The sequence below is a fragment of the Camellia sinensis genome, chromosome 8, assembly GCF_055761805.1.
Source record: "Camellia sinensis isolate YWXY chromosome 8, ASM5576180v1, whole genome shotgun sequence".
In the NCBI taxonomy this organism is placed as follows: domain Eukaryota; kingdom Viridiplantae; phylum Streptophyta; class Magnoliopsida; order Ericales; family Theaceae; genus Camellia; species Camellia sinensis.
Window position 1 is genome coordinate 13,096,609 of NC_138968.1, and position 21,756 is coordinate 13,118,364.

General features: G+C 37.1%; 2 protein-coding genes and 1 long non-coding RNA gene across 3 annotated transcripts; 1 reads left to right on the forward strand and 2 right to left on the reverse strand.

The window, feature by feature from the left end:
- The first annotated feature begins 4,244 nt into the window (after nucleotides 1-4,244).
- Nucleotides 4,245-10,450, forward strand: LOC114292100 (PP2A regulatory subunit TAP46). Its single transcript, XM_028236017.2, has 9 exons — nucleotides 4,245-4,529; nucleotides 4,616-4,738; nucleotides 6,387-6,473; nucleotides 6,654-6,758; nucleotides 6,890-7,051; nucleotides 7,874-7,909; nucleotides 8,012-8,083; nucleotides 9,408-9,685; nucleotides 9,948-10,450. Exons 1-9 carry the CDS (start codon nucleotides 4,434-4,436, stop codon nucleotides 10,195-10,197), a joined length of 1,209 nt encoding a protein of 402 aa, XP_028091818.2. The 5' UTR covers nucleotides 4,245-4,433; the 3' UTR covers nucleotides 10,198-10,450.
- Nucleotides 10,451-10,933: 483 nt separating this feature from the next.
- On the reverse strand, nucleotides 10,934-12,397 carry LOC114292108 (SNARE-like superfamily protein). The gene has a single exon (XM_028236025.2). It carries the CDS (start codon nucleotides 11,984-11,986, stop codon nucleotides 11,162-11,164), a length of 825 nt encoding a protein of 274 aa, XP_028091826.1. The 5' UTR covers nucleotides 11,987-12,397; the 3' UTR covers nucleotides 10,934-11,161.
- A 3,507-nt stretch (nucleotides 12,398-15,904) lies between these two features.
- LOC114322154 (uncharacterized) lies at nucleotides 15,905-21,183 on the reverse strand. The gene is made up of 6 exons (XR_014339264.1): nucleotides 20,867-21,183; nucleotides 18,847-19,164; nucleotides 18,634-18,726; nucleotides 18,390-18,491; nucleotides 18,190-18,294; nucleotides 15,905-16,079 (listed from the first exon to the last, which is right to left on the reverse strand). It is a non-coding gene; the product is annotated as an uncharacterized LOC114322154 (long non-coding RNA).
- Nucleotides 21,184-21,756: the final 573 nt, after the last annotated feature.

The following is a 21,756-nucleotide window of genomic DNA, read 5'->3' on the forward strand; positions in this document are numbered from 1 at the left end:
TTGCTTTGCCGATGTCGGGCTCTGTAGTTCTAGGATGGCCTTGATTTGGTCTGGGCTGGCCTCAATGCCCTTTCTTGTTACCAGGTATCCTAAAAATTTGCCCGATCCAACTCCGAAGGCGCACTTCGAGGCGTTGAGTCGGAGCCGATATCTTTTGAGTATGTCGAAGACCTCTTTTAGGTCGGCAAGATGACCCTTTGATTCCTTGGTCTTTACGACCGTGTCATCGATGTAAACTTCTACTGTTTTACCAATTAGGTGCTTAAACATTTTTGTTACTAACCTTTGATAGGTTGCTCCTGCGTTTTTCAACCCAAAAGGCATTACCTTGTAACAGTACAAGCCTTTAGGGGTGATGAATGCGGTCTTCTCCTCGTCTGGAGGGTACATGGCAATTTGGTGGTACCCTCTGTATGCATCTAGAAAACTCATCCTTTCATATCCTGAAGTAGCATCTACCAGTTGGTCGATCTTTGGTAGGGGAAAGCTGTCTTTGGGACAGGCTTTGTTGAGGCTAGTAAAGTCTACACAAACCCTCCATTTGCCATTCTTCTTTTTTACTACTACTGTGTTGGACAGCCATGTTGGGTACTGAACTTCTCGGATGGCCCTGGCCTCCAGGAGTCTGTCTACCTCTTCTTCTACTGCTTCGACGTGCATCAACGTCGGTCTTCTGGCTCGTTGAATCACAGGTTTTGCCGATCTGTCGACATTCAGCCTGTGGCAAGTGACCTCGGGGTCGATGCCTGGCATTTCATAAGGTGTCCAGGCGAACACCTCTATGTTCGCCCTTAAAAAATCTTCCAGTTCTTTCTCTTCTTCTCTACTTAATCCTGAGCCGAGAAGAAAGAAACACTATTCGTCGTCCTCTTGGACGAAAACTTTTTTTAGCGCTTCTTCGCTCTTTTCGGCTGGTTCCTTCCCGACGTCTTCTAGGACTTCCATGTCCTCATCTTCAACTTCTGCTTTCTTTGGCTCCCGTATACTACAGGTGGACTTTATTGCTGCCATGGAGCAATTTTTTGCTTGTAGTTGATCCCCTCTGACTTCTTCAATTCCATGCTCTGTTGGGAACCGCAATAGTTGATGCAACGTTGAGGGAACTGCCCCCATTGCATGCAACCACGGCCTTCCCAAGATGATGTTGTATGGTGATGGTGTGTCAATTACCAGAAATTCCGTCCGGATCTTCTTAGTGCCGGCTTGTACCTCCAAGCTTGTTGCGCCCAGTGGCCATGTCGGCGTTCCATTAAAGCCGACCATCGGGCCGCTGGATTGTTCTAAGTCATCAAGGTGAAGGCCCAGCTCTTTGTAACATCTGACATACATGATGTCACAGGAGGTGCCTTGATCTATTAGGATGCGTTTCACTTGGCATTCCCCAAACTGGAGGGATACTACCAAGGCATCATTATGCGGATGTTGGACCCATTCCAGGTCGGCTTCAGTAAAGGCTATCATCGGGCCTTGGCATTCTTCTGGCCGATGTCTCTTCTCCCCGACTTGGTAGATTTGCTGCAAATGTCTTACCCTCTGGGTTTCTCCTCTGACTTCGTTTTCGTTGACCCTTGAGTGGATCACATTAGCCACCCTCGGTCCTCCTGCTTGTGGTAGTTGTGCTGGGGGAGGCGGTGCTGCTGGTGCTTGAGGCAACCTTGCCTGTTCTTCCCTTGTCCTGGCCTCATCGACCAGGTCCCTCAGAAGGCCTTGTCTTACCAGGTCCTTCAAGTGTGCTTTCAAGGCTCTGCAGCCTTGAGTTGGGTGCCCTTCTTCATTGTGGTAGGCACAACGTCTACCAACGTTCCTTCCCATGAATTCCCCTGGTGCTCTTGCCGGAGCCCTGAAATAAGGTTGATTTCGAATCTGATCTAAGACTTTATGGATTGGGATCCGGAATACTGTCGTTACCGCTTGTTCATTTCTTAATTCTGTTTCTTGTTTGGTCGGCCCATTGTTGACTCGGCCTCGCTTTGGCGAGCCGTTTCCCTTTTCTTGCTTTACCTCTTTGTTTCCCGATGTATCTTTTTCGGCCCTGGCGTATTTCTCAATTCTTGCCATGAGTTCTTCCATGCTTTTTGGCAATGTTTTTGCCAAAGACTTCCGTAGTGGGCAGTCATCTTTCAGGCCGTTCTTGAAAGACACGACTGCTACTTCCTGGTTGCATTCGGGTATTCGGTTGAACACCTTGTAGTACCTCTTCGCATAGGCCCTAAGGCCTTCTTCCTTGGTGATTCTTAGAGCCATCAAAGCATCAACCCTCAGGGGTTGCAGCTTGTTGGTCACGAACCTGGTCACAAACATCTCGGCTAGGCCTTCCCATGTCTTTATGCTTCTTTTTGGTAACTTATGGAACCAATCAGATGCAATTTCCCCAAAGGATGAGGGGAATACTTTGCAGAGCAACGGCTCGTTTCCGCTATATAATGCCATTGAATTCAGGTATAGCCCAACATGAAAGTTTGGATCTGACTTACCATCATAGATTTGAAACCTCGGCATACTGAATCTTTTGGGTGGTTCGAATTTGTCCAGTTCCATTGAAAAGGCTGTCTTCGGTTTTACTGGGGAGTTTACCTCGGCTTCAGCATTCTGCTGCCTCCTTTTGAGGTAGTCCCTCAGGTCTTCTTTGCTTCTCCCTGGAGGTTGGTTGTCTTTGGATTTTAGTCTTTTTGGTACACTGCTTTCGGCCTCGTGGTGGATCCGTTTGGATCTTTCTTTATGGGTTTCGTCAAAGTGGAGTACCTGCCCCTGAACATGTCGATGCTCTTTGGGCTTTGGATTCTTCATGTGGTGCGTCCTTCGGGACTCTTCTTGCCTCAGCTCTTCCCGTCCGACTTCCCTGGAAGGCCGGTGAGAATGCCTTCCGCTCCTGGTATGCTGAGGGACCTCGGGGATTGTTCTTCTTCCCCCCTTTTGGGTGTTGGTTGCTGGCATCGGCGTATCTTGCAGCGGGTATGGTGGCTGCATAACATTATTCTGCATCATGAAGTTGACGACTGACTGAAGATCTGCCAACTTGTTCGCCAATTCTTTTACTTCCTCATCCCTCCGTAGGCACCTGTCCCTCCATACCTGGAGGTTATCTTCATTGTAGTACTTTCCTTGGTTTGTTCTTTTTGACGTGTCGCCTTCCGGGATGGCGTCGTTCTCTCTGTGACCCTGGTCACGGGCTTCTGCATTGTGGTTGTCTCCTTCAATGTCAAGGTCAATTGGTCTGCCACTCCCAGTGGGAGCGTCATCCCCAATTTTCTCCTGCTGTCCGTTACTGGCCATCTATTCTTCCTTCGTTCCCACAGACGGCGCCAAATTGTGTGGGTGATTTTCCGACCACACTGCCCGCTTAGTAATCAGCTGGAGAGCACTGGCAGAATAGATGGCACCTGACTGACCTGTAACGGAAATATAAGAATCCCGCGGTGGTTTCGACCACCCGGGGGCACTCCGACGATTAAGTCAGTATATCTCTCAAAGATAAATCAAATACTAAACTCACAAGCTTGAGTATCAAAAACATACCTCTGACCCATGGGGGTGCCTCTCTTTTATAGCCAATACAATCCTAGTCCCAATAGGAGCCTGACCCTAATGGACTTAGGATTACTGCTAACTTGGGACTCCCAGTGAGATTAGGATAAACTCTCTAAGAGTCTTATCTTTACCCAAACTGAAATCTTCTCCCAATCTAGGACTCTTGTCCATATCTAAGTTGAGTTCCCTCTTCATTCTAGGACTCTTGTCCCTTATCCGCTTATTTCGGTTTTCGATATCTTCGGAGGCAACTTCGGCCTAGCCGAGATGACCTCGGCACAATGACCAAGACACGTGGCACTTCGGCTGACACGTCGGCGTCACCTTGCCACGTGTTGGTACTCAGAAAATATATCCCCACAGATGGAATGTGAATCCCTTCAAATACTCTCATATTATTAAATTTGAGTAAAAACTTCTTTTGATATCATTTAAAATTTTATCAAATTACCGGTTGACCGAGCAGACGATCGATCAGTGTAATTTTTCACAAATTTTTGCCTTCAGGCGGTCATCCAAGGGATGACTAGGCGAACATCTGACAATGGTAATAAATAGTGATTTGATGAAACACACCTTGATTTTCAGTGTGATAAAAGAAAAATAAATTTTTTGATTTAATAACTATTTGATAAAATTGTTAAAAAAAATTAATTTTTTTCAAATTTAAATTTAGCGATAGATTTAATTAAAGTTCGAGATGGCCTAAATACTCTTGTATTGATATCCATTACCCATTTCTAATAGGGACAAACACTAACGTACACACCTGTTTTGTTGGGCATCGCAACTGTTCTCAGTTCAAAACTCCAAACCCTAACCTACAGTTTGAAATTCGACTCTGGATTCTCTCTTCCAATCCCTCGATTCAATTTCTAGGGTTTTCCATTTCGATTACATCACCAATGGGCGAATTGAAGATGGAAGAGATGTCTCTGCCTGCTCTGTTCGATCAGGCTCGGAAGATTCATCGATCAGCTTCCGAATCTGGCATTGATCAGGTAATCCCTCTCTATATACGAATATATTGATGTAAATATTAGTGTATGAATCTCTGATTAGATTGATTGATTATGGGGCTTTGTAGCAATCTCTGAGAAAGGGATGTGAAGCTTTGCAACAGTGCGAGGAAATGACAAGCAAATTAGGGCTGTTTTCGTTGAACGAGACGAAAGATGATATTAGCACAACCAACCTCAAATATCTTTTGGTAATGATTTTTTTTAAGCATTTTGAGACTCTGTGCTTTGTATTTGTAGATTAGTGAAGTTTTATTTCAGAATTTTCTCTCTTTTAATTAATGAGTTAAAAGTGAGGAAAATAATCTAAAATGTACTTAATTTCAATTGTCCCTAAGATGAGAAAAAACTTGTAATCCTCAGGTTTCGTAGCAGGCCTTGATTTGTGTTTAATTGTCATGCCAGTTTGCTATTAGGTAGCCAGTTAGAATTGGGTCTGTTGTGTTTATCATAGCATGAAAAGATACAAATTGATCGACTTTAACAAGGTCATTATGGCATTTATAAACATATTTTTACAACCAACAGTAAGACGTTGAGGTTATAATGCTAGTTGTTCTGGATGCCTAGTTTTACAATATGTGGCTTCAGATCACACTTTGGGATGCAAATATCCAAAGTTTGTGCCTTTCCCCGAATGGGGCCAGCTCACAGTATTTTCCTTGTCTAACTGATAAAAAAGGGGAAAGAATATTAATTCTTGTGGCTTATGTTTAGGGTGAAGTCAGGGAAGTTATGAAAGTTGATAATTTTCGATAAGATAGAAACTTAACTTCAATTGTACCAAATCATTATATTTGTCTTAGTTAGTGAAGTTTTTTTGGGTCTGAAACATTGGTAAATTTAAGAGTTATAATTTGAATGAATGTTCTTTTTGTTCCGCTTTGTCAGCAGCCAAAACGGGCTTATTGGTTTTATATTGGGCACTAAAGGCTCGCTATTTGATGCGTGAGCGACTTCAAAATGCTCTCTTGGTTATTCAGAATGTTAAAATGAGAAAACTTGACTGAATTTCTATATATTCAAGTGTTTTTACGACGACTTTTGGAAGAATTCCAAACAGACCTAAATTGTATGAATTTGATTTACATTCTACTTTGTGTTAGCCTTTCTGATTTTAATTGTTCTTGATAACTATTATAGCCCAACAGTTCTTTGTGGTTTGACATCATGTTCATATTGAGGTTCTTCTTCTCTAAATCCAAAAAGTCTAGCCACCTTTCTTCATTGATGAGCTCTAGTGAACAAATCTTATGTTTTTTTCCGATAGAGAAATGTCTTTCCACTCAAACAAGTCCGCTGCATGCTGAGTGATTTTAATTACTAAACCGAGCTGAGGCGCGATTCACCAAGTGGGACCTTTCACTGTTTTTACTAAACCAACTGCCCCTTCTTGCTTATCTGGCTACTTCTCGCTCACCAAAGCATACTTTGTTTCCTGGGTCGAGCAGCTCCTTCTTTCTTCCTTCTAATTGGTAAGAAAACAGATTTTCCCTCAGGTTCTTCCTTGACCTTAGATGGTGAAAGAATTTCTTAAGGAAAAGGCGTCCTTCAAGTTGATGTGTCAGTTGTCTCTTTGTGGTTCTAATAGCACAAAATATTGAAACATTACATTGCCAGTTCACTCTAGAAGACCTGGTCTGACTGTAGTTAGGAAGTGGTATAGATTAGTTACGTTCATAGAAAAGAAGAAGAGCATTTACTTTGACAAATAATGTTTATATCAAGGTTGGAAGTTTTCCATGTCATCTCTGTCCTACAAAAGGTTTATCTGAAATCAGTCTTTTTGTAACTATATTTTGATATGTCTCAGAAAATACTTACAATTCTTTACTGCAGGTGCCATATTATCTTGCTGAATTGACAGAAAAAATTGCACAGGATGACAGGTTACAAATTATTAAGGCATCAATAGCAAAGTTAAAGGTGATTGTTGTTCTGTGCCAAAGTCATAGTTCTAAGTTTATTTGAACTAAAAGAATTTTAGTCTTTGGACATTAAATGTTCTTTAATTCTTGTTGTCTGCCAAAAAAATTCAACTTCTGTTTTGAAGTATGTTGTGTTTCATGTAGTCATTGAAAATTGTCAACATGTCTGAATATGTAGGAATTTATGTCATTTTGTGAGGCAATGGAGCTTGTGCCCGAGGAGGAGTTAGAATCAACTGCACAAGGTGGTCCAAATTCTTTTGCAGACCGAAGGGCTAAGAAGGTAGAAGCAATGATATTCAACCGTAATTCCATTAAGCTTTTCATGTCAGTCATGATTATTTTGTGCAAAGTTTAATTAAATGCATCTGGAAGCTTTATAACGGAGTGCTGAATCTAATTTTGGCACTTTAGATTGCTCGGTTTAAACGCCAAAGAGCTGCAGAAGCCAAGCTGCTTGAAATAAAGGAGCGGAAGGAGCGACGTGGGAGATCAACTAAAGCAGCTGCCTTATCTACACCTGTGGAGGCAGGAGAGGAAGATCTGTTGGATGACGATGGAGAGGAAGAAAGGGAGGTTAGTTGTGATCTATACTGATTATGTAATGAGAAAGCCTTTTGGTGTTTTTGGTTCAATGGAATAAAGTGGAATGGAATAATCATTCCATCAAAATATTCATTTCTATGTTTGGTTAGACTAAAAAAATAATAACAAATGTATTACAAAGGAATCAATTTTCACCTTTTTAAGGGAATTGTCATTCCATAAGAAAGCCTATGGAATCATCGTTTCATTCCATTTCATTCCAATGAACCAAATAGAGCATTAGAGTTTGGACGTAATCCAGGGATATATTTCAAATTATATCTTAGTTTTAATTTGATTTTATAATAAATTTAATTTATAAATTGATTATATCATTGCTTAAGATGCATACCATGCCTTGACTTTTTATTAATGTATTTTCCTGATAGCTTATGGCCTTATATTGAAGTTTATCCTTTGTTCCTTACTTATCCAAAAATGAAAAGGAAAGAAAGCATCAGCAAAGTATAAATTGTCCTTCCAATTTTTTTGGTATCGATCAATTGCATAATATGGTAGAAGTACTCTTTCAATTGAGCCAACTTACTTTGATTCTATGAATTACAATTGATAAAACTACAAGTTGGTTAGCATGCATATTTGCTTCTTGTGTTGAGTGCCCTTTATTATTTCAAATGCATTGTTATGCTTACTTTTGCTTTTGTTGAGGATGTCATTATAGGGTTTAATCTTTGTACCTTGAATAAACCATAAGATTTGTTTGGTCTGATCAATTATTTGGTTGTACTAAAATACTTGGTTGTCTCAAGGGTTTTGAGTTTCTCTGAAAAGAAAAGTATTGTTTTTGTGCAGGCATGGCTTACTACCATCTCCTTGGCTATTTGTAAGGTTGGTCTTATAATTTCCTCGGGTTTTGGAAGTTTACAATTTTTCCTTTATGACTATTTTCCAGTGTTGATAATATTTTCTTGCCATGAAATCATATTACAGGCTTTTGATCTTCTGGAAATGCTAAGCAAAGAAGAGGAAATGCTTTCTGCTATAAAGGAAAAGCAATTACAGGTTAATTACAGATAACTAGCTGAAAATATTTACGGGTTGCACCCTGTTGTTGCCTCCTGAATTAATCTTTTTATTTATAAAAAAAGGTGATATCCAAAGCTGTACTAATTATCAATGTATTAAACTTATGAGTCATATAATGAAACTTCGGGAGAAAGTAATTGAGTGGAAATTAATATATGAAGCCACAATTTCAGAAAATCAATTAGGTTTTATGCTCGAGAGATCTACTATGAAACTTATTTTTCTACTTAGGTGACTGATGAAAAATATAAGAAAAAGTACAAAAGCATTCATATGGTTCAGATGAGTTGATGGGTTGCAGATACTTAAGACGAAAACATGTGATAGTGTTCTTTGAGACATATTGTGGAGTTTTGGAAAAGCTGGAAACATAGTAAAACTTGATGGGTTGCAGATACTTAAGAGTGACCATTTTTGATAACTTGGATTAATTTTTCATAAATATGGAGAGACTGAAGAGGATGTGGCACATAGAATTAGATCAGGTTAGAGATACTTAATATTAACCATTTTCGATGACTTGGATTAATTTTTCATAGAATGGGGAGATTGAAAAGGATGTGATGCAGAATTAGATGACATGTGGATGGAATGAAATTGTGTATCAAGAGTGTTGTGTTATTGTAGAAGATGAATTTTAGAAGTCTACTATAATACCTGATTTTTTATGTACGGTATCATTTAAATGAGAACATTGAGATGGATGAGTGGTGTTACAAGAACAGATAAAGTAAGAAATGAATTCATTAGGAAGGAGTCCTGTGCTGTGTTATTGTAGAAGATAAATATTAGAAGTTTGCTATAAGACCTGATTTGATGTATGGTACCGAATGTAGTTGAAATGAGAATGTTGAGATGGATGAGTGGTATTACAAGAAAAGATCAAGTATGAAATGAATTCATGAGGAACAAGGGAAAATCGTTTGAGATGCTATTGACATTTGAATCATAGACCAGTTAATGCGCCTACAGGAGTGATTTGATCCACGCAGAGGATAGTAAAGAAATAGAGGAAAACCAAGGAGAACATGAAACAGAAGGGCATGTTCTTGTTATTTTTTTCCTTTTTTGTGAGTTGAGACTGCAAGACTAAGCTGGCTGTTGTGGTTGTTTTTATTTTTATGTTCTTGTCTTTTATTCTTTATCTTCTTTGACTCATCAACCGGCCCTTTTTGAAGTGACACTTCTATTTTTTGAATCTTGGACAACCCAATTTTTTGTTTAATTTATGCAGTCAGTTATGCTATAGGTCTTATGCACACAGATCTAGGTGCTGTCAATAATTTGCTATCTTTTGCAGGAAGGGGGCAAGGATATTTCACAAGTTCTTCTCGATGAGCGCGCCAAGAGAGAAGCCTGGCATCGTGATGCTGCAGCTCGAGCTCATTATACGAGGCCGGTACAACCGATTACATGTGCAACTTTTGCTCAAGATGTTATAGAAGGGAGAGCAAAGGTTTCACAGGCACACGAGCACAAACATCAGCCGCTGCTATTTGGACCAGCTAGTCTTGTGGGTGGAAACCCAACAAGTGAAAGGGAAAGGATGGCAGCTCAGGTTTTCCAACCTAGTTACAGGTATATTTTTATCTTGATAAGCAAGCAATAGGTTTGGCATCCTTTAAAAAAGTCAAAAAGTCACTATTCTATTTAAGTCACATCATCTTATTTAAGTTACATCACCTCTCTACCACATCACTTCAAATCCAACCCATATTTTATAAAAAGTCAAAAAATGCATTTATTTAGAACATCTCAAACAATCTTTTAAGCAGTTAAATTCTGAGAAGTCCTAGTTATTTTTGTTATTATCTATTTATTATTTGTGTGGGATTAATAGATTGCCAACGATGAGCATTGAGGAAGCTGGCTTGAAGGAGATGGAGATAATGAATAAATTTCAGGAGAGAAATGCCAAGCTTATGGAAGAAGCTAATTCGTCATGGTACAAGGCCAGTCAGAAGTTGAGGCCAGGTGAAGAAGACGATGAAGATGACGATGCTGCCCAAGACAAGGCAAGGTCATGGGATGACTGGAAAGATGACAATCCTCGAGGTGCAGGCAATAAGAAGCTCACCCCTTGTGGTTAAGAGTGAGCGGCACGTGATGGTTCTATGTGCTTCATGTGTTCTTTAGAATTCTAATGGGTTACTTTCTCATGAACAAGTATCTAACTCCCTGGCTGATGGATAATTGTTATACAAAATTTTGTTGTTGGTACGATATCCCAATAAGAGCTTATTTCTATGTATAGTTCACCTATTCATGGATAAGAGCTGCTGTATCTGTCTTGTATTCTTTCATAATCTAATTATGATGGGTTTTCTGGATGGTTTTTCGAAATATGGAGTTGATTGATATGCACTTTGCAAATTTGACGGAAACTTTTTCTGTCACTTCGTGATCTTTATCTTTCTACAAATTGAATTGGTTGTAAGCTATTTGATAAGATATGAATTTGTGGCATAAAACCTTGAATAATTGTGATTTCCCATAGTTCTCATACTGAATGCTGTTTGACAGCAATGCACACAGATAATTCTAAGGAAATTCGCTTTGTCTTCATCAAAGACATGCTGATTGAAATTTCACAGTTTCAAAAATAAAAAATGTGAAAATTCTCTATTTTGAATGCAAAAAAATGTGAAATTTCTCAATTTTAAAACTATGACGGAATTCAATTCTTCCCGGGGATTCCTGAGGACAGATTTGAGGCATAACTTAACCCGACATAATCGTAAAGAACAAGTGAGCCAAAACTAATGGGCAAGAGTCTCAACCGACCTTGGTCACCACCAGCTGACCACCTAGAAACAAACTCAGAAATTCATACAAAGACTTTGATTTTTTCTCACAAAGAAAATACAGATATTACCAGTAGAAGCTGAACAACAATTCAATATATAGCTCGTCCAATAATCATATAGATTTTTTAGTATAAGACTCGTGTCTGTTGTGGATGATGATAGATAGTTAAACATTAATAATATACAGAGAAATTCCCCAAACTCAAACCCAGAACAAACAACAGAGTTTCAGACCCAATTCAGGTATTCAACCATCAATGCATTTGAATCCCCTGCAAATCCACAACCACACCCCAAACAAAATGCAACACACAATCAAATCCAGAGACAAAACCACCCAAACATGCCTCTTCCAAACCCTCTTCGCCTTCTGCTGTTGCCCCGAATCGTCCCCAAACAATCCCCCCTTCTGCATCGACATCCCCCCCTTCTGCATCGACATCGAGAAATCTCTGCTCAAAACAATGGCATTGGCATTTTTTGAAAAATCGACCTTGTTTTCAACCAATCCATCTTTGCATTCACCATTGCCTTCATTACTCAACTTTTTCTTCTTCTTCTTCAAGCTCCTCGAATCACCCCCAAGCAAAGGCACCGACCCAATCCTCTTCCCCCTCGGTGAATCCAAACTCCCACTGCGTCCGTGCTTCAAGTGCCCCAGCGGCGATTGCGGACCTTCCATCATCTCCGTCGCCAGCGAAGCAAGCAATTGGTGGAATACCGGATTGAATTCTCCCTGAAAATGATGCGAATTGAGATTCTCCTTAGACCGAACGTTCTCACTGATGATGATCTTGTCGAAGGCTTTCTTGACGCTGTGGAGGAAGGAGAGAGCTTCTGAATTCTCGAGAGATTCATCGTAGATTGAGAAGTAGACGAAAGGATCGTCCATGAGGAAAGTGTAGGTCTTCTTGCGAACGGTGTGAGAGAAATTGACGTGCAAGAGAGGGGCTTTCTCGAGGCATTTGGAAGCTAGGGTTGCGAGATCGGCATCGCGGGAATTGAATTCAGCGAGAATCGTAGTTCCTTTGGAAACACAGGCGTAGAAGATCAAACTGGGATTCGAAATCATCGTTCGAGATCTCCAGAAAAAGACATGCAGATAATCAAATCAAATCGAATCGAATAGAGTAGAGTAGAAACCCCAACCTACACCATTGAATCGACCCAAAGAAAACCCTCGATGATACACATTTCTGTATGTTTTTTCTGGTGATTTTGAAGGATTGTAAATGGAAGAATGAGTAATTGGAAGGAAAGATGATCGAGAATGGAGCACAGAGAGAGAAAGAGAGAGGGAGGGAGGGATCTAGGGTTAGGATTGAGGAGAGAGGAGAGGGGAAAAAGGAGGGGTGGTGGGTCTTCTCTCAAAAGAAGAGCTCTTTCGAGCCATCGGGAAAGAGAAGAAAAAGAACAAAAAACTGGAATAACGATAATCTTCAACCGACCTAGACCCTCCCATCCAAAATTATCACATAAGTTGGCCCCATATTTTACGTGTATATCTTTATGATTTTATTGATTACATATTTGTTATTGGAAAATGTTTGAGGGTCACAATTTTTGTGGCTTAAATGGTTCAAAATTGTTAAAATGACGTCGTTTTGATAATTTTAAAATTGTTTTGTACTCAAAACGGCGTCATTTTAGCAATTTTGAGCCATTTGAGCCACAAAAATTGTGGCCCTCAATCATTATTGTTTGTTATTTTTTATATTTTTTTATGTATTATATAAAAAAAACTTTACTTGTTTTCACTTTTCAAAAAATACTTTTCAGAAAATTTTACTTTCTTATTTTCTGTATTTTTTTGTTTTTACTAAACTTTTTAATATTTTAAGCAATTTTTTTACTTTTTAGACAAACCTAACATAAATACACCTAAAAAGTAAAAAAATTATAATTTTTTTTTAAAAAATTCACTAAATACTAAAAATACAAAAAAAAAAAAATACAAGAATTCAATATATTTTTTTATATTTTTATGTATTTATTAATTTTTTAAAATATTTTTTCACAAATTTTTTACTTTTTAGATATATCTAAGTAAGGTGCATCTAAAAAAATAAAAAAAATATTCACTAAAAATAAAAAAAAATACAAAAATCAAAAAAGTGTGAAAATAACTTAATTCAGAAAATTTAAACCAAACACACTTAATAGAATTAAAAGAGTATATAGCCTAATTAACAGAATAATTCCTCATTCACACCTACATATTCCTGTAATTTCAAAAATAAGCCCATCTTCTTTATCAAAATTGTGTTATTTTAAGGGTTAATTACATTTTGTCCCATTAATTATTATTTAACATGGACAAATTACATTATTAATTTTTGTAGTTCAAGTGCAATCTCATTTTATACTTTGTTTGTTTGGACAAAAAGACATTTCCAATGTTGGGGTGGTGGTAGTGGTAATGACGACGGTGATAGTGGTAGTGACAGTAGTGATAATGGTGTGGTAGTGGAGATGATAGTGACGGTAATAATGTGATGACATTAATAAGACTTTGCATGAGAGGGTTTAAGAAAGTTGTTGGAAAATTCGAAGATCTTCGAAGATCCTTGAAGAAAAATTCGAATTTTTTAGAAGATGATGAGAGGCTTAGATTCTTCAATAGTCTCAACTAAGAACACAAAAGTAAAGAGATGATGAAGATAAGAGATTGGGTGAAGAAGAAGGCAAAGTAACTAGAGAGAGAATGATGGCAAGGCCTTCTCATGGATCTCCTACTTTCACTCTCAAGGTTGATAATGGAGAAGGGAAATTAGTTTTTTTTCCAAGAGTTTTCTCTCCAAAATCCATCCCTTGTAAAGCTATGGGTGTGTGCTACTTATAGACACCTCGTGATGTAGGATGAAGCCCATGTGCAAAACATATGGAGAATATTCTCTCTAACCACCTTGTCCGAGGAGGTGACCTCTCAGAGGATGAGGAAAACCCTCGAAGAGGAGATCAACCTCTCAGCGAACCCTTCTTCTTAGCCACACCTAATCAATGATCCTCAATCATCCCAAAGGGTCAGGGATAGTCCCAGAGGACGTCCTGCCACAGAAGGGTCTGGGGTAGTTCAAGAAAACGTCCTGCCGCAAATATTGCCGAATCTCAGCGACCCCCTAGATCGTGCCACCTCGACCCGGGTATAGGCTAGTTTAACTGAAGAGTGAATTTATCTCCACTTACCGTCCTCGAGATCGGGCCCTTTATTTAGACTCCATTACGCCCATGGTTCTGGTACGTAGATCCCGCAAAGCTCCGAGTCCGCAAATGTTCTGGGACTCGTTAATGGAGCGGCTTCTACATTGCGTCTAAATCCGTTCGAAAGCCAAGTGCTTCGAATCTCTAGGTTCGTGGATCCAAATCCTTTCGAGTCCGAGCCCAAGTAAGTCTCTAAGTTCGTGGATTCGAACCCTTTCGAGGCTTCCGTTTGATGCCGATAAATTTGGGCCCATCAACCTTGGACTATTGGGCCTAATTAATTTAATGGGCTCAAATTAGCTCCTCTTACATTTGCCCCTTGCGTGTATGAGAAATAGTGGTTTTCTTGGACATGCATAATTTCATCTTATCAGCCATGCTTCGCATTACGTTTTCAGGAATATTTAGTCTTTGACAGAGTCTAAGGGTAAAGCTGAGAACTCACCGTAATTTACAAATAAAATCGACAAATAATATTAAATAAATAAATAAATATATCTTTTTTTTTCTTTATTTATTTATTTATATTTTTTTAACTTCTTTTTTTTTTTTTTTCCACTGATTTGTTTTTTCGAAAGTCAACTTAAATTTTTCAATTATCTGGAAAGCTTGCATGACTCCGGATTTTTGATCTTTCATGAACACCCGAGGGTCCACCAATTTATTTATTTATTTATTTTTAGAGTCAAACTTGACTTTGCTTATGTAATTGTTGAAGACCACCAGCAAAATTCTTTATTCAAAATTCACTTTTTGGCAGCCAAACAAATCTTAACATAACTTAGGCCATACATATATACTAGTGTATGCCCGTGCCTAAAGGCACGGTGAAAATAATATTAGATTGATCTTTTTCTATCCAATCTTTTATGTAGTACGTAAAAAATTTATTCACAAAATAATTTCAGAGAAAAATTGTTCCTTTCTTATACCATCACTATTATACTTACCTAAGCTATCAATCTTTCTTGTTCTAATTGAGGAGAGTTGGTCTCATTTGAACTTCGGCTAAAATTTAAAAAGAATATAATTTCAGTGATTGCAATATTAACAAACCATCTCTCATGTCAACTATTGATAGGTAATATTTAAAAAGAAATGGCATGGAAAGAAAAATTATGCATTGCTACTCACCCCCATTGTGCAAAATTAAAGTGTATCGAAGCCGAAAATATAGCAAGAAAAATGTATCAATTAGTTAAATAAAATGTATGATTAGCAAGCTCATGAACATATTACACTCAAGTCTCAGTAGTATTAGTTAGTTACAACGCTCATTTCACTTTACTAAGCTTAAGTCTCAGACTCTTCATATTACACTTCTCTCTTGCCAATTACTAAGGAAGAGAAAAATAGAAAGTAAAAATCAACCAAAAAAAAAAAAAGAAGAAACTAAACCTTAATCAACAAAACCATCTCTCTTTGGGCAATCACCTAACCCTCCAATCAAGCATATATGTCTATGGATTACACCAATCTGAAAACATCAAGCACTATCTATAATAGTTGCAAAAGCAAAAATCATCAAGCACTAATTGAAAGTTCCAAACACATTATTAGATTTTAGCTCTTAAACACATTATCAAGCACTAATATTTATAAATGCCTCCCTCCATCATCAAGCACTAATGATTCAACAAATATATTTAATTTCTAAAATTGAAAATGTCAACCTTTTAGAGACATGGAATTCAGCACAGAGGTAGATAACTTTTCAAGATGCAATTTGTCTCACACCATTTTATTCATTTATCTGCACTTTTTGCCTCCCTCTATCTCTACTCTGCACTTTTATTCATAAATCATTTTCAATAACTTAGAAATGACAATATTAAATTTAAAAAAATTCGTAAACTAAAAACAGATGGAACAATTTTATTCCCAATGGAAGCCAAGCATCCTATTAAAGAATTGTGATACCTTTAATGGGTCAACATGGTGCATTGAAATGCTATGGACAGCAGCTGCAAAAAACAAAAACAAAAAAATATATATATTCAAATAGCTCCAACTATTCAAATCCTCCCATAAGCAAAATATGAACCAACACTTTTGGATCCATTTGGTTTGCTCATGGGAAGTAGCCAACGCACTGTCACAACAAAAAACAAAATTTGGATTCAAAAAAAAAAAGAAAAAATTAGGCCACAATATTGATATTGATATTGTGAACTGTTTGAACACCGAAATTGCTTAAGAGATTGACACAGCACGGCTAGTAGTGAAGAAACAACTCATTTTAAGGGAAAAAGAGAACCGCTCATCAATTAATGAAGGCATTGCTAAAATATTGATGAAATTGTTTGCCAAATCAATTGACAGAACCCAAGACATGAAAGAAAGCATAGCTGCAAGTTTTCTCTATTCCAATTACTCTTTTCCATTAAGTCTTTCCTTTATTCCCATTCTTAGTACTGTTAAATTAAGTTCCATTTGGGGGCCCACAACTTGAAAAATAAAATTAAAAGCATCAGAGAGAGAGAAAGAGGCCGTGGAAGTTTTAAATTTTTAATATCAGGCAAATGAAAGCTTCAAATGATCTTAATAAGTAAATATAAGATTAGAAAGTTTCAATCTCAAGCCTATGTCATTCCAAAGATTAGAAAATATAAGTAAGCAAGCTCCAATCCAAAATTTGCCTACTGTTTATTATTAAAAATAACATCCAACTCCCACTATTTGTGTCACCAATTTGAATATACCTCTATTTTTGCTAAACCTATAAAAATATACCTCTATTAAAAATAACATCCAACTCATAAGATTATAAACAGATTGCATGGTGTATAAACTATTTTAATAGAAGCAGCTAGCATGGTGTTTATAAGTTTAGAATTATATAAACTATTTTAATTGAGCCATTTTACCGAACATGGTGTATGCATGAAGACACACAAAATATAGAGGGGTGAAGAGACATATTTTAATTGAGGCAATATAAATGAGAAACAAATCACATAATATAAATGAGAAACACAATCAAACCCAAATGAGAAACAAATCACATAAAAAATTAGACACCCAACGAAAACCCAAATTATAATTTTGAGGCATTTTGGAGACCCATTTTAGAAAAATATTTCAAAGACCTATGTGAGGCATTTTACAGAACATAGTGAATGCATACAAAGAGACACACATAAAACAAAAAAAGCCGAAAAAGAAAAAAAAATGTTTTGATGGATTTTCAAAAGATTATATGTTCGCAAGTAGAATTATATAAGCAGCTAGCCTGGTGTTCATAAGTTTAGAATTATATAAACTATTTTAATTGAGTCATTTTACCGAACATGGTGTATGCATGAAAACACACACAAAATATAGAGAGGTGAAAAGACATATTTTAATTGAGGCAATATAAATGAGAAACACAATCAAACCTGAATGAGAAACAAATCACATAAAAAATTAGACACCTAACGAAAACCCAAATAAAAATTTTGAGGCATTTTGGAGACCCATTTTAGAAAAATATTTCAGAGACCTATGTGAGGCATTTTACAGAACATAGTGAATGCATACAAAGAGAGACATAAAACAAAAAAATCCGAAAAAGAAAAATTAAAAAAAAAATGTTTTGATGGATTTTCATAAGATTATATATTCTCAAGTAGAATTATATAAGCAGCTAGCATGGTGTATAAACTATTTTAATAAACTATGTAAACTATTTTAATATAAGCAGCTAGCATGGTGTTCATAAGTTTAGAATTATATAAACTATTTTAATTGAGCCATTTTACCGAACATGGTGTATGCATGAAGACACACACAATATAAATGAGAAACAAATTGTATTGAAATCTACAGGCATAAGAAACATATGTATTGGAAATTTTAAAATGAAAATAACAAATTGTAATTAAGAGAGACAGTTGAGATGAGATGAAATGAACATAGAGATGAGACTCAAACAGATGCTGTAGTTTCAAGTTGTGAAACTGAAATCAAAATACATAAGGAAAAAAATGATGAGGTATGGATAGAAACAATATATTCTGTCCACAAAATCACAGTTACAAATCAGTTAACAGACTACCTGATTATTAACAAAAGAATATTATATATATCTACCTGATTAAAGTCTCCAGTGTGGTAAAGCATAACAGCTAACAGATTGTACGCACTCGCAGTCGTAGGATGATAGGGACCATAGACAACTATCATCTTTGCCAATGCCTTCAGAATCAAGTAATACAAAAAATTGTGATTGCTTTTTGTACCCGTTAAGAATAGAATTAAACAGCTTACTACAGACAGGATGGCTTTGGTACCTTCGTTCCATAGTTGACAGCATCTTCTAGCTATCCTTTATCGAGTGCCATCTTTGATGACTCCAATAGGGTTCGCCCATCTGCAGAAGAGCATCCTACATGCTGTGTAGCATATGGTTCAAACATCTTGGTTATTGCAAAGCACGTCACACTAAATTTAGATTGTAAAACTTTCAAATCAAATGCAATTTGTGTGAATGTGTGCAAGTGAGAAGAAGAGATAGAGAGAGAGAGAGACCCTTACTTTACACACAGGAACAATGCCGATAATATCAGATTTCTTGAAAGGGCTTGGGCTTTCCATATCATAGTCTTTCGGAAGTAACTCCAATCCAACCTGGATATTTATAAAATAAAAAAAAAAAAAAAAAAAAACACAAACAAACAAACGAAAAAAGAAACATTAGAATCTCATTCTAATGAAACCATGACCGAAGGCAATAAAAGGAGATGGTACCTTGTGGCAAAGTCCTCAGAGAATTGTTAATTTCCTCAATTGTTGAAACTCATCTTTTAGAGTCCATCCATATCTTTTAGCTAGAAAAGTTCGTAACCACTGCAATTTGAGCATGTGATCACCACTCAAGTTATGTTCACTATCTTCTATCGTGTAGCCCCCAAGCAAGAAATTCAAGCATGAAGCTACTGCTGTGGATAAGTCTGCCACATTATTAATAGAAACAATAAAGGCTTTAAGGACATGCTTGAAAACTCGAGTGACCATCTCGTGAATACAAAGTGACTGTATATGAGGAAGCTTCTCTGCAAGTTCAACCTGGTTTTCATAATGCGATCAGAGCCAACAATAGTTAATGTCGTATTTTATTTAGATCAAATTTAAACACTCCGCTGAAATTATGCTTCGTACAATCATCTAGCTTACGTTGATATTTGACAATATTGATCAAGTTAGCAAGCACAATAATTTCCCTAAGAAATAAGATTTTCAGAAGCAACATTCCAGTCTCATATCATTTTGAGCTTTGCGGAGCGCTTGTGCATATGAGAGAGAGAGAGAGAGAGACAGAGAGACAGAGAGAGAGAGATTATCTTCTTAACACACAACCCAAATAGCACATTTGTAATCCTCTTAGATGCATGAAGTCAGTCCGTCCATCAAAGTCTGTTACCTAAAATCACATATTTTTCACTCCACAAAATCACATATTTTTTCAATATACCTTCTTTAATTTACTTGGGATTCTGAACCCATTTGGTATCATTTGCCATGTTTATTAATTAATTGTGAAAAAAAAAAAGCAAAGCCCATTTGATTTCTAAATCAACTCATGACCATTCACATGACGGAAATCAAATTAGCCGAGAAATAACAAACATTGAATGGGAATAATTCACTAAACCCAACAGTATAAAATTTGGAACAACAAAATAATTCACTCCACAATCAAAATTTTTTCAACAATCCTTATTTAATTTACTTGATACTCTGAACCCATAATAGGTTCACATAATATAGGTTCACATAAAATTTTACCAGAAATCACATAATAGGTTCACATAATATAAATCACATAAATCATATAAATCACACAATCAAACCCGAATGAGAAACAAATCACATAATAGGTTCACATAATATAAATCACATAAATCATATAAATCACACAATCAAACCCGAATGCGAAACAAATCACATAAAAAATTAGACACCCAACGAAAGAAATTTTTTGAGAATACATAAACTGAAAATTTCTGGTATATTGACTCACAATATATGTGAGTCAAAAATTAACCGGGTATATTTCTTCCCTTTAAATTTTTCCCTCCGTCCATCTCCGACAAATATCAAAAATTTCTGGTATAGTCTACATATATATAAAGTCAATGAAGTCTACATATATAAAAATTCATGAACTGCATTTTCTGGTATAATCTACATATATATAAAAATTCTGGTATAGTCTACATATATATTTTCTGGTATATTTGAGAATACATGAACTGCATTTTCTGGTATAGTCTACATATATATAAAAATTCTGGTATAGTCTACATATATATTTTCTGGTATATTTGAGAATACATGAACTGCATTTTCCCTCCGTCCATCTCCGACAAATATCAAAAATTCACAATACACAAATTCACAATATAGTCTATGGCATCAAAGTCAATGAAGCTCTGTCAATGAAGCTCTGTCAAAGTCTATCACAAATTCAATATACACAAATTCACAGTAACATCAATATTCTATGGCATCAAAGTCAATGAAGCTCTGTTTTATGGAAAACAGAACATGTAGAAGTGGTGCAATGCCAAATCCAAGACTGGATTTGGGTCCCCTCCTTTCTGTAATCTTCTTCAAGGATTGGGGCTCTCATCCAATAAACTCCTGGACCCACCGATCTAGGCTTATTTCAGAAACTCCTGGACCATCAGGTCAGGTGTGTAATGACCCTACGCACAAAGAAAAACTTACAAAAAAAAAATATAGTCAAGATTTCGGAGAACCTCACCGATTTGTTGCTGCGATGTCGCCGAACCCACCGATCTAGCAAGGCTACCACCGATCTAGCCGATCTGCTCTTGAATGAGAAAGAGAAAGAGAGAGAGAGAGAGAGAGAGAGAGAGAGAGATAGATGGGTTTGTCTGCTCTTGAAGAACCATGGTAGAAGAACCACCGTAGGATTGATTCACTGTTGTAAATCCACCATTGAAATACAATGTCTCTTGGACATTTTGTAGCTATTGGATTGAATCAATCCTGCGGTTCATATTTTGACAGAGGGACAACAGTCCCATCAGAATTCAAAAACAACTCTCCTTTATTATATAGATATATATATAGGGAGAGAGTAGAATAATTTGAGTGGCCTCACAAACCAAACTTTTTCTTTCCTTGTTTGGCAATACAGCAGATCCATCTATCTGAATATATGTATAAATAATATATCTGAGAGAATATTCCAGCATCACACCTTCCCTTTTTTTTCTATTTAAAGAAAAGGGACAAAGACCTAATCAATACCTCTTCTTTTTCTTGAAATCCTGCGGCGCACACACTCTTGAAAACCCATAACCTTCAACATTGTTTATTTCAGGAACAGTATACCAGTGCTATGCTTTGTTTGTATAATAACCGAGGAGCTCCATACCGACGCTAGCCTTACTTGCCGTCGGTGTTTCATTCCGGCCCAGGTACCGCAACAGCCCCTTTTCTGTTTTGGCCTACAGCCATTTCGGCAGCATACTTTCTCTTACTAAACCGAGAGACCAAGCTTTTTCTTCAAGAAAGCTCCGTTTCTACAATACCAGAGGCCACTGTCGTGCTCTCTTTCTTCAACAAACCAGAGGTTGTTGCTACTTGCACACTGACCTCCATCGCCACTCCAAGCAACGTCACCGA

What these genes read in the sequence shown, in the direction of transcription:
- LOC114292100 (XM_028236017.2), top strand. Translation starts at nt 4,434, where the DNA reads ATGGGCGAATTGAAGATGGAAGAGATGTCTCTGCCTGCTCTGTTCGAT. An exon ending in CCGAATCTGGCATTGATCAG is followed by an intron (nt 4,530 to 4,615) that starts GTAATCCCTCTC and finishes GGGGCTTTGTAG; the next exon opens with CAATCTCTGAGAAAGGGATG. An exon ending in ATGGAGAGGAAGAAAGGGAG is followed by an intron (nt 7,052 to 7,873) that starts GTTAGTTGTGAT and finishes GTTTTTGTGCAG; the next exon opens with GCATGGCTTACTACCATCTC.
- LOC114292108 (XM_028236025.2), bottom strand. Translation starts at nt 11,986, where the DNA reads ATGATTTCGAATCCCAGTTTGATCTTCTACGCCTGTGTTTCCAAAGGA.